The 15,000-nt window shown below is 27.6% G+C and overlaps 1 protein-coding gene across 2 annotated transcripts in view; it reads right to left on the minus strand.

Moving 5' to 3' along the window:
• Positions 1–15,000, minus strand: part of LOC118439596 (A disintegrin and metalloproteinase with thrombospondin motifs 9) — a 120,550-nt gene that overhangs the window by 77,955 nt on the left and 27,595 nt on the right. Inside the window, exons 2-4 of one of the 2 annotated variants that reach the window (XM_085664645.1) lie at positions 6,195–6,323; positions 4,876–5,036; positions 4,339–4,464 (exon numbers count right to left, since the gene is read on the minus strand). In XM_085664645.1, coding sequence (XP_085520771.1) covers positions 4,339–4,464; positions 4,876–5,036; positions 6,195–6,323 — 416 coding nt within the window. Of the gene's footprint in view, positions 1–4,338; positions 4,465–4,875; positions 5,037–5,649; positions 5,782–6,194; positions 6,324–15,000 lie in introns of those variants that run through there. The other variant, XM_035861401.2, reaches the window with a different exon arrangement.

A 15,000-nucleotide genomic window follows, 5' to 3' on the forward strand; every position in this document is an offset into this window, starting at 1 on the left:
TGATCTTTAAGGGTTGAGGGAGAAAGGGAGGATGACAAGTTTGTTTAATAATCCAATGTAATTATAAAAATAGAAATAATATATTATTACGGGATCGATATTGAAATTGATTATATTTTAAATTTATTAATTCGAATGTATTTTAAATCAGATCAATTTATATGTTAATATTATTATTATTATTATTATTATTATTATTATTATTATTATTATTATTATTATTATTATTATTATTATTATTATTATACGTTTAAAAGTCAAAGTCAAATTAATATATATCCAATTATATGTTTAAGTTAGGTTAGATTAGATTATATTAAATTAGGTTATGTTAAGTTACGTTAGGTTAGATTAGCTTAGATTAATGGTTAGGTTATATTACATTCTCTTTCTCTCTTTTTTGTGTAAAATCGTAAAAGCTATAACTAAAATATTTACTTTATAATAACTTTTTGTACGTATTTGTGACCTTCTAAAAGGAAAAAGTACTTCTTGTACTCGAGTTGATTATTAACGAAAGAAAAGAAAAGAAAAGAAAACAAAAAAAAAAAAAAAGGAAAAGAAAAAGAAAAGAAGAAAAATAAAAAGGGAGGAAAAAGAAGAAGAAGAAGAAGAAGAAGAAGAGAAAAAAGAAGAAAATATTCGCGTCTTTCTAAGAACGATCATTATTGGTATACGAAGAAAAGTTTTCAAACGTCCTCGCGATCGAAACGCAACATTTGAAACTCGTAAAGTTCGACCTCGCGAAAGGAAGGACACGACGAAGAGAGCATCTCGTCGAACGTTTCATATCCTCTCTCACTCTCACTCTTTTTTTCTATCTGTCTCTCTCTCTCTCTCTCTCTCTCTTTCTCTTTCTCTCTCTAACTAGTCGCAAACGATCGTGTCTTGTTCTTTTTCTTTTTTTTTTTTTATCCTTACGTTCACTCGACATAGCGAGAAACTAACTTCTTTATTTCTTTCTTTCCTTTTTTTTGTTTATACTCTCTCTCTCTCTCTCTCTCTCTCTCTTTCTTCCGCGAACGAATATGAAACACATAACGTCATATATACATACATACATACATACATGTTTTGTATATAAACACATATATACATACATGCCTTGTTCACACGCAAGTACACACATATTTTTTTTCCGCAAAAGAAAAATATTCTAGATCCATTAATTTCCATGGTCGTATTAAGAATCCTTCTTAGAAAATCGCAAATAGTATTGAATCATGATCGATAAATATAAATATTATATATATATATGTATATATATATATATATATACACGTACGTATGTACGTGTTGTGTACGATAAAACGTTTTCTTTTTCTCTTCGAAAACAAAATGGCGACTATACACATTCTAACTCACAAGTTCATAGATAAATTAGAAAAATTACAAATCATGCATACATCACGACGATACATTTTACGTTCGTATATATAGTATGTACGTGTACGTGTGTGCGTGTTCGTATATTCAACGAAAACGTTTGTCTCTTGGGGGGAGGGGGACGGGGGTGAAAAAAAAAAGAAAAAAAATGGCGATAATATTCATCGAAATGTTAGAAAAATATATAAAAATCACTCGTGACAAACTCTATACGTTCGTATATACATTATGTATTATACATATATGTATGTACAATACAACGAAACGTTTATCGTGCTAAAAACAATATGGCGTCGATTTAATTTAATTTTAATCGTAATAAAAAGATTGAAAAAGTATTTGAATTAAAAGCACGACACGTTTTACGTTAATATTTACATATATGTGTGTACAATGAAACGTTTCTTCTCTCTCTCTCTCTCTCTCTCTCTCTCTCTCTCTCTCTCTCTCTCTCTCTCTCTCTCTCTCTCTCTCTCTCTCTCTCTCTCTCCCTCTCTCCCTCTATGAAAACAAGATGGCGATCGCATTCAAAAAAAACATTAGAAAAATTTTTTCAAATTTTTTCAAATCACATATACGACACACTTCATACGTTAAAACATATGTATCTACGTATATACATAGTTACATACGTATATATATATATATATATATATATATATAAAGATTTCAATTATTAATTAAAAATTTTACAAATGCAATATAAAGAATTCAATTATCAGAGAATCGTCAAAGAAAAATCTGTGATTAATAAAAATAATATAATATTAAATTGTAAACGTCGAAATGGTATTGTAAATACGATCGATCGAATTTGCATTGATCGAGAATAACACACAAATCATCATCATATAAATCTGACAAAATAATTAATTATTCGACTTCGAGCGTAAGGAAGAGTCGATTCGAGGAAATCGATAAAGAATTATAGGAGCGAAGCGGGATATGAAGAAGAGTGAACGGGGGAGGAAAGAAGGGAGGGAGGAGCAGAGGGGGCAGAAGGAAAAAAGGAGACCGAACTCCCCCTTTTTTGCATGCGAATGATGCGAACGTATGTCGTCGTTGTCGTCTTTGCCGTCTTCGTCGTCTTCGCCGTCGTTGTCTCTGATGTGCCTCGTAATTTATGGAACTTATTCCACGTTGAATTCTTAATTAACAGCCATGAAACGTGGCATGTCTTCGTTCTTTACGGATTTACTTTTGCATCTCAAAGAGTTTCTCTCTCTCTCTCTTTCTTTCTTTTTCGCTCTCTCTCTCTCTCTCTCTCTCTCCCTCTCTCTCTATCTTTATTTTACAATTGATACGAGACAAATAAAAGTATAAAAAAAAAAAAAAAAAAAAAAAAAAAGAAAATCATATCTTCGATATACTCATCATTCTATCATTAATTTATCCTCTATAATCTGATTTAATTATAATTATTAATTTAATACCTGTCAAAAGAAATAATTATTAACATAATTATTAATAATTATTAATTTAAAAATTTATTTAATGTAAATTAAACCCTTCCACCCCCTCCCCATTCCCATCTAAATTCATCTCATTAATAATTCCAACATGTTTTTTATAAATTCCTCGTACATACATATATATATATATATATTTATTTTGGTTTTTTCTTTCTTGTCTTTCATAATATATATTTACATATATATATATTCATACGTCATAATTCCGTTTCATTATTCTAATTCATCGAGCAACAAGCAAAACAAAGCAAAGCTAAGCAAAGTATGCTTTCATTCGAAAAAAATCAAGATATATATATATATATATATATATATATATATATATTTAATTCGAAAGAGATTGTGACTCCGATTTGTCAAAAGAAATAATTTCAATAGAATGAAATTCTATGATTTGATTAGATTTGATTAGAGAAACATGTTATAGGGTAAAATGCATGCTGGCGCTCGTGTCCGATGAGATTCCTTTAGTTAACTCGGCCAACTCTCTCGGCACCGTACAAACACATAAACACACACACACACACGATTACCACACGGTTCATTCGCCAAGATAATCCGGAAACTTGTTTCTAACGTTACCCCGAACGTGGCAAGTGTCCAATTTAGATAGACTAACGCCACACCGACACTTAACACTATCTCACGAACCCGACAACGAAATGCAATGGACGACGGAATAACAAAATTCAATTTACGTATAATACGTATGTAAATATCTATGTGTAGGTATGTTAATACGTTAACGTAAATTTCCTAACACGTCAAATTAAACTCCTTCATCGTTGCCATAATGTCTCTCTCTCTCTCTCTCTCTTTTCCTTTTTTTTCTCTCCTTTAGAATATAATTTATTCATTAAGATCATTTCGCTAAATATTTTATTCTTATTAGAAAAATCCCACCTCACTTTTCTCTCACCTTTTCTATTCTATAATAATAATTAAAAAAAAAAAAAAAAAAAAAAAAAAATGATCATAACATTTCCTCTTCATATCTATTTTATATTTATCTACTCTGTGGGATGAACTAATTGGAAAAAAAAAAAATTCATTTAGTTATTTCGCGATGATTGAAAAAAAAAATTTCAAATGAAAAAGAGCAAAAAAGAAAAAACAAGAAAAAAAATATCGTACTAAGAATAACGTTGGTCAAACGTAATTTCACTAACGTCAATATTAAACTTATTCGTTGATATTTTTTATAAGATTTATTTATTTACAAAATCATTTGGTTGAATATATTATGTTAACTATCTGTTCTATCATAAATCATTTTAAGTGCAAAATTGTTGCTTATATTTCTGTTAAATTATTTCTCGATAATGGAATATAAATGCAATTAAAACTTAAACGATACTACTATTGTAGTAATTTAAAAAAAGATTTCTTTATGCGATAATAGAACATCTTTGATCGTTCTATATTAATTATTATTATCTATTATTATTATTATTATTATTATTAATATAATCAAACTTACCATTCCATGACAGAGATTAACAGCAACTATTGAATATGGATCACCTTCGATGTATCCACTATAGAAACAATCCAACTGATGACCGGGATGCACTTTTCTACTTGTGTTTGCACTTATATGTGTTACCTGCATAAACAAATTATATGTATATATATATATATATATATATATGTATATATGAATGAATGTGTGTATATATTATAAATTTTTATTATAATTGTATTATATATTATATAAATTTTTTTTTAATAATAAAAATAATTATATGTATAACAGAATTTTTATTATGATTTATTATTATTGTATATAGGTATATATATATAATAAATTTAATTATATATATATATATATATATATAAAATAAATTTTTATTGTATTACATATTATATAAATTTTTATTATAATAATAAAAATAATTAAATATATAAATAAATATATAAATGAATATATATATATATATGCGTGTGTGTGTGTAAACGTTTTAAATATAAAAGGAAAGAAATGATATGATTTAATCGATCGATACGCTCTACATACCTTCATATCCGGTGATATAAAGCTCGTGTCGTGAGATAACCTCAAACGAAAGAACTTTCCGAAAGCTGTGAATTCGTATTGTGGATGTGGATCCCATACTTTTGCTGTTGCATGTCGAAAATGTCCACTGTGATGTCTTTTTGCCGTTGTAAAAGGATCGGCTGTAAAATTTTACAACAACGTTTACTTTCGTATTCAAAATAATTATAATAATAATTTATGACAATATTCATTACGATATTGGGATATTAAGATGTACGATTAAAAATGTATGTAAGATCAAAAAAAAAATAATAATATACATATATATGCACTTATATTATATTATATCATATTAATACGAAAAAGAAAGAAATAAAAAATCAACAAAAAATTTTCAAACCTTTTTCGGTTATACGCCATTTTTTGCGTATTCTCATCGATCGTGATTACAACGATTTTTCTTATGCAATAATGATGTAATTAATTAAAATAAGAATAAAAAAAAAAACAAAAAACGAAACAAAAAAAAAATTTTTTAACTTTTTTCATTTATCTTCGCCAATACTTTACAATCGCTTTCGATCGTAACAATAACGTACCGAGCTAAAAAAAAAAAAAAACGCAATTAAAACGGAACGCTGATTTAAAAAAAAGAAAATAAAAGAAAAACGAATAAAGACGAAGTACACCCGTCTCGACTAATTCAACATCTATCGACAATATACTTTCTAAGCTATGCACGTTCGATTCGTTAAATATATTGACATATGCGTAAGTTAAATGCTTACATACGTTTTATATGCCGACATGATCGCCATTTTTTTCCGTCTTTCTTTCTCTCTTTCTCTTTCTCTCTCTCTCTCTCTCTCTTTCAATCTTTCTCTTTTGTCTTCGTTAACGAAGTAACGAACCAACGAATGAACGATGTAAAAAGGGTTGATAAACGTAAGATTCACGATACGAAAATTTCTACGACGATGCTACTACCTCGAGTATTACGAGTATAATAATAAATGTAAAACTTACCTAACAAGGAAGACAAGATGAAAGGACAAGGACACGTACGCTCATTATTGTTACAATCAATTTTGGCAACACGAACGTTCGACACACGTACGTATTTATCGATATACTATTTAGATTACTTTGATTCTAAGAAAGAGAGTGAGAGTGAGAGAGAGAGGAGAAAGAGAGAGAACCAATCACAACGCGTTATTTCTACGTAGAGCGCCTCTAGCGGCGATCAATGACAATTATTCATCCAATCAAATATCAACGTAATAAGCGCGTATCTCATAATTTGTTTGAAACAAGGAAAATAAAGCGTTTATACTTACGCGGATCTTCGTATTGATTTTGACTGATTTTCATTGGTACGATGTATTCCAAGTCACCCTTGGCCGTAGGTAAAACGTCTGGCATACTGTCGTTATATTTTCTTCCTTCCATTCTGTCTTTGGTCGACTCTGTAAGAAGAAGAAAAGAATTATTTTTTAAATGTTCTGCATTATCTAACTTTGAAAGAAGAAGAAAGAAGAAGTGAGAAAAACAGAGAGAGAAAGAGAGCGAGAGAGTTGAGAGAAAACAAGAAAATATAAAATGTAAGTACGCACGAAAGGATAGCAAGTATATACGTACATAGGTATTAAAGTTATTTTCCACGATTCGTCACGTATCGTAGCACAACTAAATGAAAGTAATAAGTAATTACACTTACGTATGTACATACCAAAGAGTAATTAAGTATTTATATGCGTCATAACCTATACGTTTTAATTTTCGAATTTAGAAAAAAGAAAAAAAGAAAAGGTATTCGTTATCATATTATTAAATAATAATATAACGTAATGTTAACGTTACGTAACCTATAATTTTTAATTTCGGAGTTACGATTAGAAAAGAAAATAAAAAAAATAATAAAAAACTAAAACAAAAATCATTCGTAGAAACGATTCTATCGTATCGTGAAACATTAACGTTATATAACCTATAATACATTTTAATTTGAAACGTATGTTACAATAAAAACTTTTCCGTACGTACATATATATATATATATATATATATATATATATATATATATATGTATATAAATAATAACTATCGTGTCATGAAATATTAACATTTATTTTTCCACGACTCTTTATAAATCCTGGTACTATAAATAAATGCGTATGTATACATATATCTGTAAAGATAATAAGTACTTATATGCATAAAATTAACGAGTACTTGTGTACTAACGAGCAATTAAAACTATTATACATTATACGTGTCATAACCTAAAACTTCGAAAAAAAGAAAATATTCGATAATAATAATATAATTAATAAAAAAATATTAGATAATAATTAGATAATAATAATAACAAATTTAGTTAACAAATTATTATTATTATTATTATTATTATTATTATTATTATTAATAACTATTTATTATTTAATTAATTAATAATTAAAAATTATAATATATATAATTATTAATACGTATAATATTTAATAACAATAATTTATAAGTTTTAATTTCGAACTCTCACCTATGTATATATGTTAGAAAAATAATATTTTGTAAATCCTTACAAATAATATTATTAATATCAATGAAAATATTAAACGACGTATATAATTCTTTACATAACTCGAGAAATATACACCGATCATCATTTTTTAGGTTAAGTCCTTCTTTTCTTTCTTTCTTTCTTTCTTTCTTTCTCTCTCTCTCTCTCTTTTTTTCTTGTTTTTTTCCTTCTCTCTTAAGAAATCACTTTAGGTAAAAAGTGTGAGAATACAAATTCGAATATCATTCATTCGTTTATAATACGACATATTCGTAAACTATCATCTCTCTTTCTCTCTTTCTCTCTCTCTCTCTCTCTCTCTCTCTCTCTCTCTCTCTCTCTCTCTCTCTCTCTTTCTCTCATTGCGACGATTCAACGACCTCTCGTAAATCTTTCCAACTTCTCTACGAACTCTTCGAAGCCATTAATTCTTATTACGCTTTGGGATCTCTCCTCTCTTTTTTCCTTAGGAAAAATAATGCGAAGTCGAGAGAGACAAATCGAATAATCTATGAAGATTTCAACAGAACTTTGCAGGTATAAATGTGGAATATTAGTTAAAGAAAAAAAAAAGGAAAAAAGAAAAAAAAAAAAAAGAAAGAAAAAAAGGAAACAAAAAATTCTTTCTTTTTTTTTTTTTTTTACTATCAATTTTTTTACTATTAAAAACATTCGATACATGCGTGTGTGTGTGTGTATATATTCTCTCTCTCTCTCTCTTTCACTCTTTATTATTCTTTCACTTTCTCTCTCTGTCTCTCTCTTTCTCTTTCTCTTTTGCTCTTTCTGTGATAACATTGTTGTTAAAATTTCACGAAAATACGACAAAATTCTCTGAAAATTTATTCCAACAAATTTCTCTCTCTCTCTCTCTCTCTCTCTCTCTCACTTTGTACATTAATTCACAATAAATTACACAGCAAAGAAAGATCATTCGAAGTATTCTATTATAAGATCCAATACGATGTATATTTTTGAGCCAATTCATTTCATTTTCTTTCTCAAATTTATTCTATACATATTTATATGTTTCCGCACGTATCTATTGTAAAAGTATTAAATAAGTAAAAAGAAAAAGAAAAAAAAAACAAACAAACAAAACAAAAAATGATAATGAAAAATTACCGTAACTGTAACTATGTCGATGAATAAAGAACAATTGTCCTTATCTCACGTTTTCTTTTTCTTAGAAAAATAAGAAAGAAAGAGTGAGTGAAATAGATAGATAAATAGATGTATAGACGAAGAGAGAGGATTAAAAAAAAGAAGAAGAAAGAAAAGAGAAAAAAAAAGAAAGTTATTTACGTACGTACGTACGTACATAAATACATATATAAATATATATATATATACACACACACATGTATGTATGTATGTATATATTATTAATTCGGAGAATAATTTCGAGAGAAGGAAAATTTGGAAAATTCGACGAAGTCGCGTCTGGATCTGGACGGGGTTAAAACTGAAAGAGAGAGAGAGAGAGAGAGAGAGAGAGATAGATACGTAGATAGAAGAGATAGAATGAGAAAGAGAGAAAGAGGAGGAGAGAGAGAGAGAGAGAGAGAGAGAGAGAGAGAGAGAGAGAGAGAGAGAGAAATGATCGGTTTAAATCCGTCAGGCGCAAAACGAAAGTGCATATAAACGTGAACATATATACATGCATGCATGCATGCATACATACATGCATACATATATATATATATATACGAACTTAAAATAAACGATCGTGACGGTCGGTCAAATCGACGCGAAAGATGCAGTCAGTTCGTCCCTTTGTAACTCAACACTCTCTTTCCCTCTCTCTCTCTCTCTCTCTTTCATTTCTCTTAAAAAAAAAAAAAAAAAAAAAAAAAAAAAAATAGTAAAAAAAATCGTTTTTCTCCCTAAACACGAAGGGGAAAACGTGTTCTTCCTAAAAAAATTACATTTACATACATTTTACGTATAAACGTAACTATGGTTAAATCCAATCGGATCGTGTACGATCAAACAATTTGAAAATGATTTGATAAATGAAAGACAGAGAAAGAAAGAGAGAGAGAGAGACAGAGAGAGAGAGAGAGATGAAGGAACAAAGATTTCTATTTCCGTGGATGCATCCATGTGGGAAAGGAGAAGCGGAGTGGGAGGAGGGGTGAATTGGCGGAGAACATACGCGTTTGTTGATTCTTTATTTTTCTAAGTTAAAAGACTCAGGACTGTTATTCTGTATTCTTCTCTCTCTCTCTCTCTCTCTCTCTTTCTTTATATCTTTTGTCTTTGTTCAGAGCGCACAAAAAGGAACTCCTTTCTTTCTTTCTTTCTTTCTTTCTTTCTTTCTTTCTTTTTTTCTTTCTTTCTTTTTTTCTTTCTTTCTTTCTTTCTTTCTTTCTTTTCATTCGATGATTCACAAATGTGAACGAAGAAGAGCATGCGGAGTTCCTTCTTGCAATGTAATAACTAAACACTCTTTGGAAGAAAACATGACTGATAATATGCACTTGTCAGCATATTATATACATATGTATACATGTATATATGCATGTATGTACATATGTATGCATGCATGCAATATCATACATGTAACAATGAAGGCGAATAGGAATCTATTGATCAATGATAGTGGAGGATGTTAAAGCTTTTTCTTTTTTTTTTTTTGTTCTTTTTTTTTTTTTTTTTTTTTTTTATTATTGTTTTTTGTTTATGTTTTTAATTTTATTTTTCTTTACATACATACAAAATAATTGTATCATCTCTAATGTCACCTAACTTTCAATATAATATAATATATATATATAGTATAATTATATTTACTATAGTATATAATACTAGTAGTATTACTATATAGTATAGTATAATTATATACTACAGAACAGGTAGATAAATAATTTTATTAATGATATACAAAGTAATTATTATAGTAATTAATCATATAATTTCTATGACAAATAATTATTTTTTTCTGATTTTATTAACTGAGAAAAGAAATGTTTCCTTTCAAGGTTTACTACTTTTATTTTTAACACTTTTAATGTGTCATTAAAATTGACTCTCTCTTTTTTTTTTTTTTCTTTTTTCTTTTTCCTTTTTATCACCTATATACACACACAGAAAGCACACGTCTTTTTTTACTTCTTCCTTCTTTTTGTATCGATGCATAAAAACATTTTCTAAATTAATGCGATTCAAACGATTTTTTAGGGAAAGAGAAAAAAAGATAGAAAGAAAGAAAGAAAGAAAGAAAGAAAGAATTACTTCGTCGACCCTGTGCCTTATTATACGTACATAAAAACATACTCACCACAAATACAGACACACATGCACATATATGTCCGAGTTACTGAATAACTGAGAACACGTATATGTAAATAAACGATCGTAATAAATACACGTCACAGCTTGGACGTGGCTCATTTTCAAAAGACACTATACATACCATTAGTAATTGTAAGTATCTTTATATCTTTCTCTCTTCCTCTCTCTCTCTCTCTCTCTCTCTCTGTCTTTTTTCTATCTATCTATCTATCTTTCTTTTTATTAACAAAAAATAATAAAAAAGTGATAGAGACAATATGTCATCAATGTGATTAAGGACAAACATTCCAATCTCTCATCTTTCTCATTCTAATTGCAATAATAATAGTTTTAATTGCTCGCAATTAATCACGATTTACTATAGCATAGTTATTGAATTCGATTCATAAAATTTTGTCTCTCTCTATCTCTCTTTCTCTCTTTCTCCCTTTACTTTTCTTTTTTGTCTCTCTAAAGTCTAGACAACTGTATCGAAATATTCTTTTTTTTTTTTTTTTTTTTTATTAGAACGACCTCGAAATCGTCGACATATTTTTCCTTTTAACAATCTAATCGTCTAATTTTCTATTCTCTCTCTACTCTCTCTACTCTCTCTCTCTCTCTCCCTCTTTTTTTCTCTTCTCCTACCTTTCCTTTTTTGTCTCTTTAGAGTCTAGACAATTGCATCGAAATATATTTTTTCTTTTTTTTTTAATTTTTTTTTAATTTTTTTTAATTAGAACGACCTCGAAATCGTCGACATATTTTTCTTTTTAACAATCTAATCGTCTAATTTTCTATTCTCTCTCTACTCTCTCTCTCTCTCTCTCTCTCTCCCTCTTTTTTTCTCTTCTCCTACCTTTCCTTTTTTGTCTCTAGACAATTGCATCGAAATATATTTTTTCTTTTTTTTTTAATTTTTTTTTAATTTTTTTTAATTAGAACGACCTCGAAATCGTCGACATCGATTTATCGTAATCTAATCGTGCAATTTCTCTCTCTCTCTCTCTCTCTCTCTCTCTCTCTCTCTCTCTTTCTTTACCCGATCTAATAATATGATATAAATGTATTTGCGATCGAAAATAGACGTGAGATCAAGGATTCGTTTAATTTCTCTTTTTCTTTTTTCATTTCTTATATTTCTTTTTTATTTCTTTTTTTTTTTTTTTTTTTTTTTTTCTTTCCTTTCTTTCTATTTTCTTTTTTATTTTTTCTTTTTCTATTCAATCGCAAGATTAATAATTTGACATATTAGCGATAGTGCAAAATTAGAAATGATTGAGGATTCCATATGGATTTGGATACGCGTTAAACAGTATAAATGCTTAATAAATGAGATGATGATGATGGAGGAGTCATACATATATTTCACGAATTATCGCTTAAAGCAAAAGAGGCGAATAACATGGGTCAACTGATAACCGCATTTGCCTTAACATCGAACGACTAACGACACACATATATATATATATATATATATATATATATATATATTTTATATATATATATACAAAATATATATTTTATATATATATATATATGTATATGATTTTCTTATTCTTTTAACGATATTGTCTGCCAACGAAGAAAACGAACGCATCATCGAATAAAAACGAGTCTGGTGTTGTTACTCTTTCTTTCTCTCGTTGTTTCACGATAAGGCAGGCCTCATTTTAAAACGCACACAATGACAGATGATAATGCTTAAATAAATATTACGTCGATTTACCTATCGAACTTGCGGATGCAACTTGTGTTTGTAAATCGACGAACAAGATTAGTCTCACTCATTGGGACTTTTATATACATCCGTCGAGTTTGACTCGGTATGAAACTTTTTTCCTCACTTTTATTTCCTTTTACTTTTTATTTATTTATTTATTTATTTTATTTTATTCTTATTATGTTTTTTTTTTTTTTAATATATATATATATATATATTTTTTTTTTCTGACCTTTTTCTTTTTTTGTTTTATTCTTGCAATACGTATGCGCTCTTATGTCGGAGCGTGACTCGATATTTTATTTATACGTATAGAGAATTTTTATAATTATTTTTTTTTTTTTATTTAAAAATTAATATTTTTTTTTATTAAAAAATTAATTTTTTGTTATTGTGTTTTTTTTTCTTTTCTTTTTTTTTTTTTTTTTTTTTTTTTTTTTATTAGAATAAAATTTCATGTTACATGTGTATGTATATATGTATATATTTCTTTTTATATCTTTTAATAGATAATATTTTTAAGGAAGGAAAATTAATTTATTATTATTATTATTATTATTATTATTATTATTATTATTATTATTATTATTATTATTATTATTATTATTATTATTATTATTATTATTATTATTATTATTATTATTATTATTATTATTATTATTATTATTATTATTATTATTATTATTATTATATATTTATTCAAGTTATTATACTATTTAATATAGATTTTTAAGATATATGGAAAGTATATTGAATATTATTAATATTAGTCTATTTATTTATTCTTATTCCTCAATGAAAAATATATCAAAATTGTGCTAGAAAAAAGAAACAAAGAAAAAAAATATATATATATATTTTTTTTTTCTACTAAAATAAATTTTCCATAAAAATTTCAATGTAAATCCGTTTTTGCTAAAGGGTGAAAGAAAGAAGTAATTTAATTTTTGAAAAACAAATGTAGACAAAAATATTATTGAAAAAAAAAAAATTTACAAATTTTCGTTTAAACTAAGTAACACATCGATGTTATATATATATATATCATACATATATACATACATACATATATGAACACAACTTATGTGTGCGTTCGTGCGTTTGCGTATGCGTGTGCGCCTAAGCCAAATATTTTTTTTACAAGGGATAAAGAAAGAAGAAAGAGAACAAGAAGAGAGCAGTAACACACACATAAACATCCGTACATACTTAGGCGCGGGTATGTACTTTTCCTCAACCCTTATACCTTATACTATAATATCTTAGAGAACAAAGAGACTTTACGTCATGTCCGAAGAGATTAAACGCACTCGCGAAACGTATAATGCGTAGGAGGCGGACACGATCGGTACGATAGGTATATGTTGCACAATTGCATAATGTTACGTGTTAGACTAGTAAATATATATATATATATATATATATATATATTTATATATATGTGAAGAAAGGAAGTAATAAGATTAAAAATAAATTGAGTGGTGTAAAGAGGGGTTGTTGAAAGAAGATATTCCTTCTGGTTTCTCTTTGGAAATTATTATTATTATTATTATTATTATTATTATTATTATTATTTGTTTCTTTTACTTATAAAAATTTTTAATTTTCTTAAGCGATTAGATTTAGAAAAATTAAATATATACTTTTTATAAGATTTTCTCCCTGTTATATTCTGATTATATAAGTATCCATTTATAAATTCTTTTTTATTTTCTATGCACAAAATCATTGTATTAGTATATATTAATTTATATGTATATATATATATGTATATATTTATTTATTTATTTATTTATTTATTTATTTATTTATTTATTTATTCTGAATAGTACATTTATATTCAAAATTAATATTAAGAAAACTGATATGTATATATGTATAATATATTAATTTTAATACTATATATCAATACATATTATATATCAATATTTAATTTAATCGTTCAATCCAATGGTTTCGTATGGAAATAATATGTTTTTATAATTCGCACGGACCGTCGAGTCGACTTTAAAAGGCAAAACGCATTAGACGGGTTGCGTCCAGACGGATTTATTTAGTCTTTATGCATTCTTACGACACCATATTAGTAGACCGTGCCCTTTCTCACCGTCCCATGCTATTTTTTTTTTCTTCTCCTTTTTTTTTTTTTTTTTTTATTTCTTTTTCTTCTTCTCTTTCCTCCTTCCCTTCCTCTCACTCTCTCTCTCTCTCTCTCTCTCTCTCTCTTCTTTTGCTTTTTTCCTTTTTCTTTTTCTCCTCATGCTTCTCCACGCGCCTCTCTTTTATTATGCGCTCGATCAAGCCGGACACGAAATAAACGAAAGTCCCCTTCTCTCTCTCTCTCTTTCTTTCTTTCTTTCTCTTTCTCTCTCTTTTGCTTCTCGCTTACGCATACATATGAAAACCTCTTACCTCAGAATGATATGCCAGAGAAAATCTCGTTCGTTGTTCAACGAACCATGAAAACGAAGAAACATTTTGGTGACTAAAACTGATGAGGGATCCAAAATGTCGGATTAAATCTTGAAATTATTATACTAGCTAGACGACGAGCAAGAGAGAGAGAGAGAGAAAGAGAGATGGTTAT

Source organism: Vespa mandarinia, chromosome 2 (assembly GCF_050613455.1).
Source record: "Vespa mandarinia isolate Hongniang chromosome 2, ASM5061345v1, whole genome shotgun sequence".
Lineage (NCBI taxonomy): Eukaryota > Metazoa > Arthropoda > Insecta > Hymenoptera > Vespidae > Vespa > Vespa mandarinia.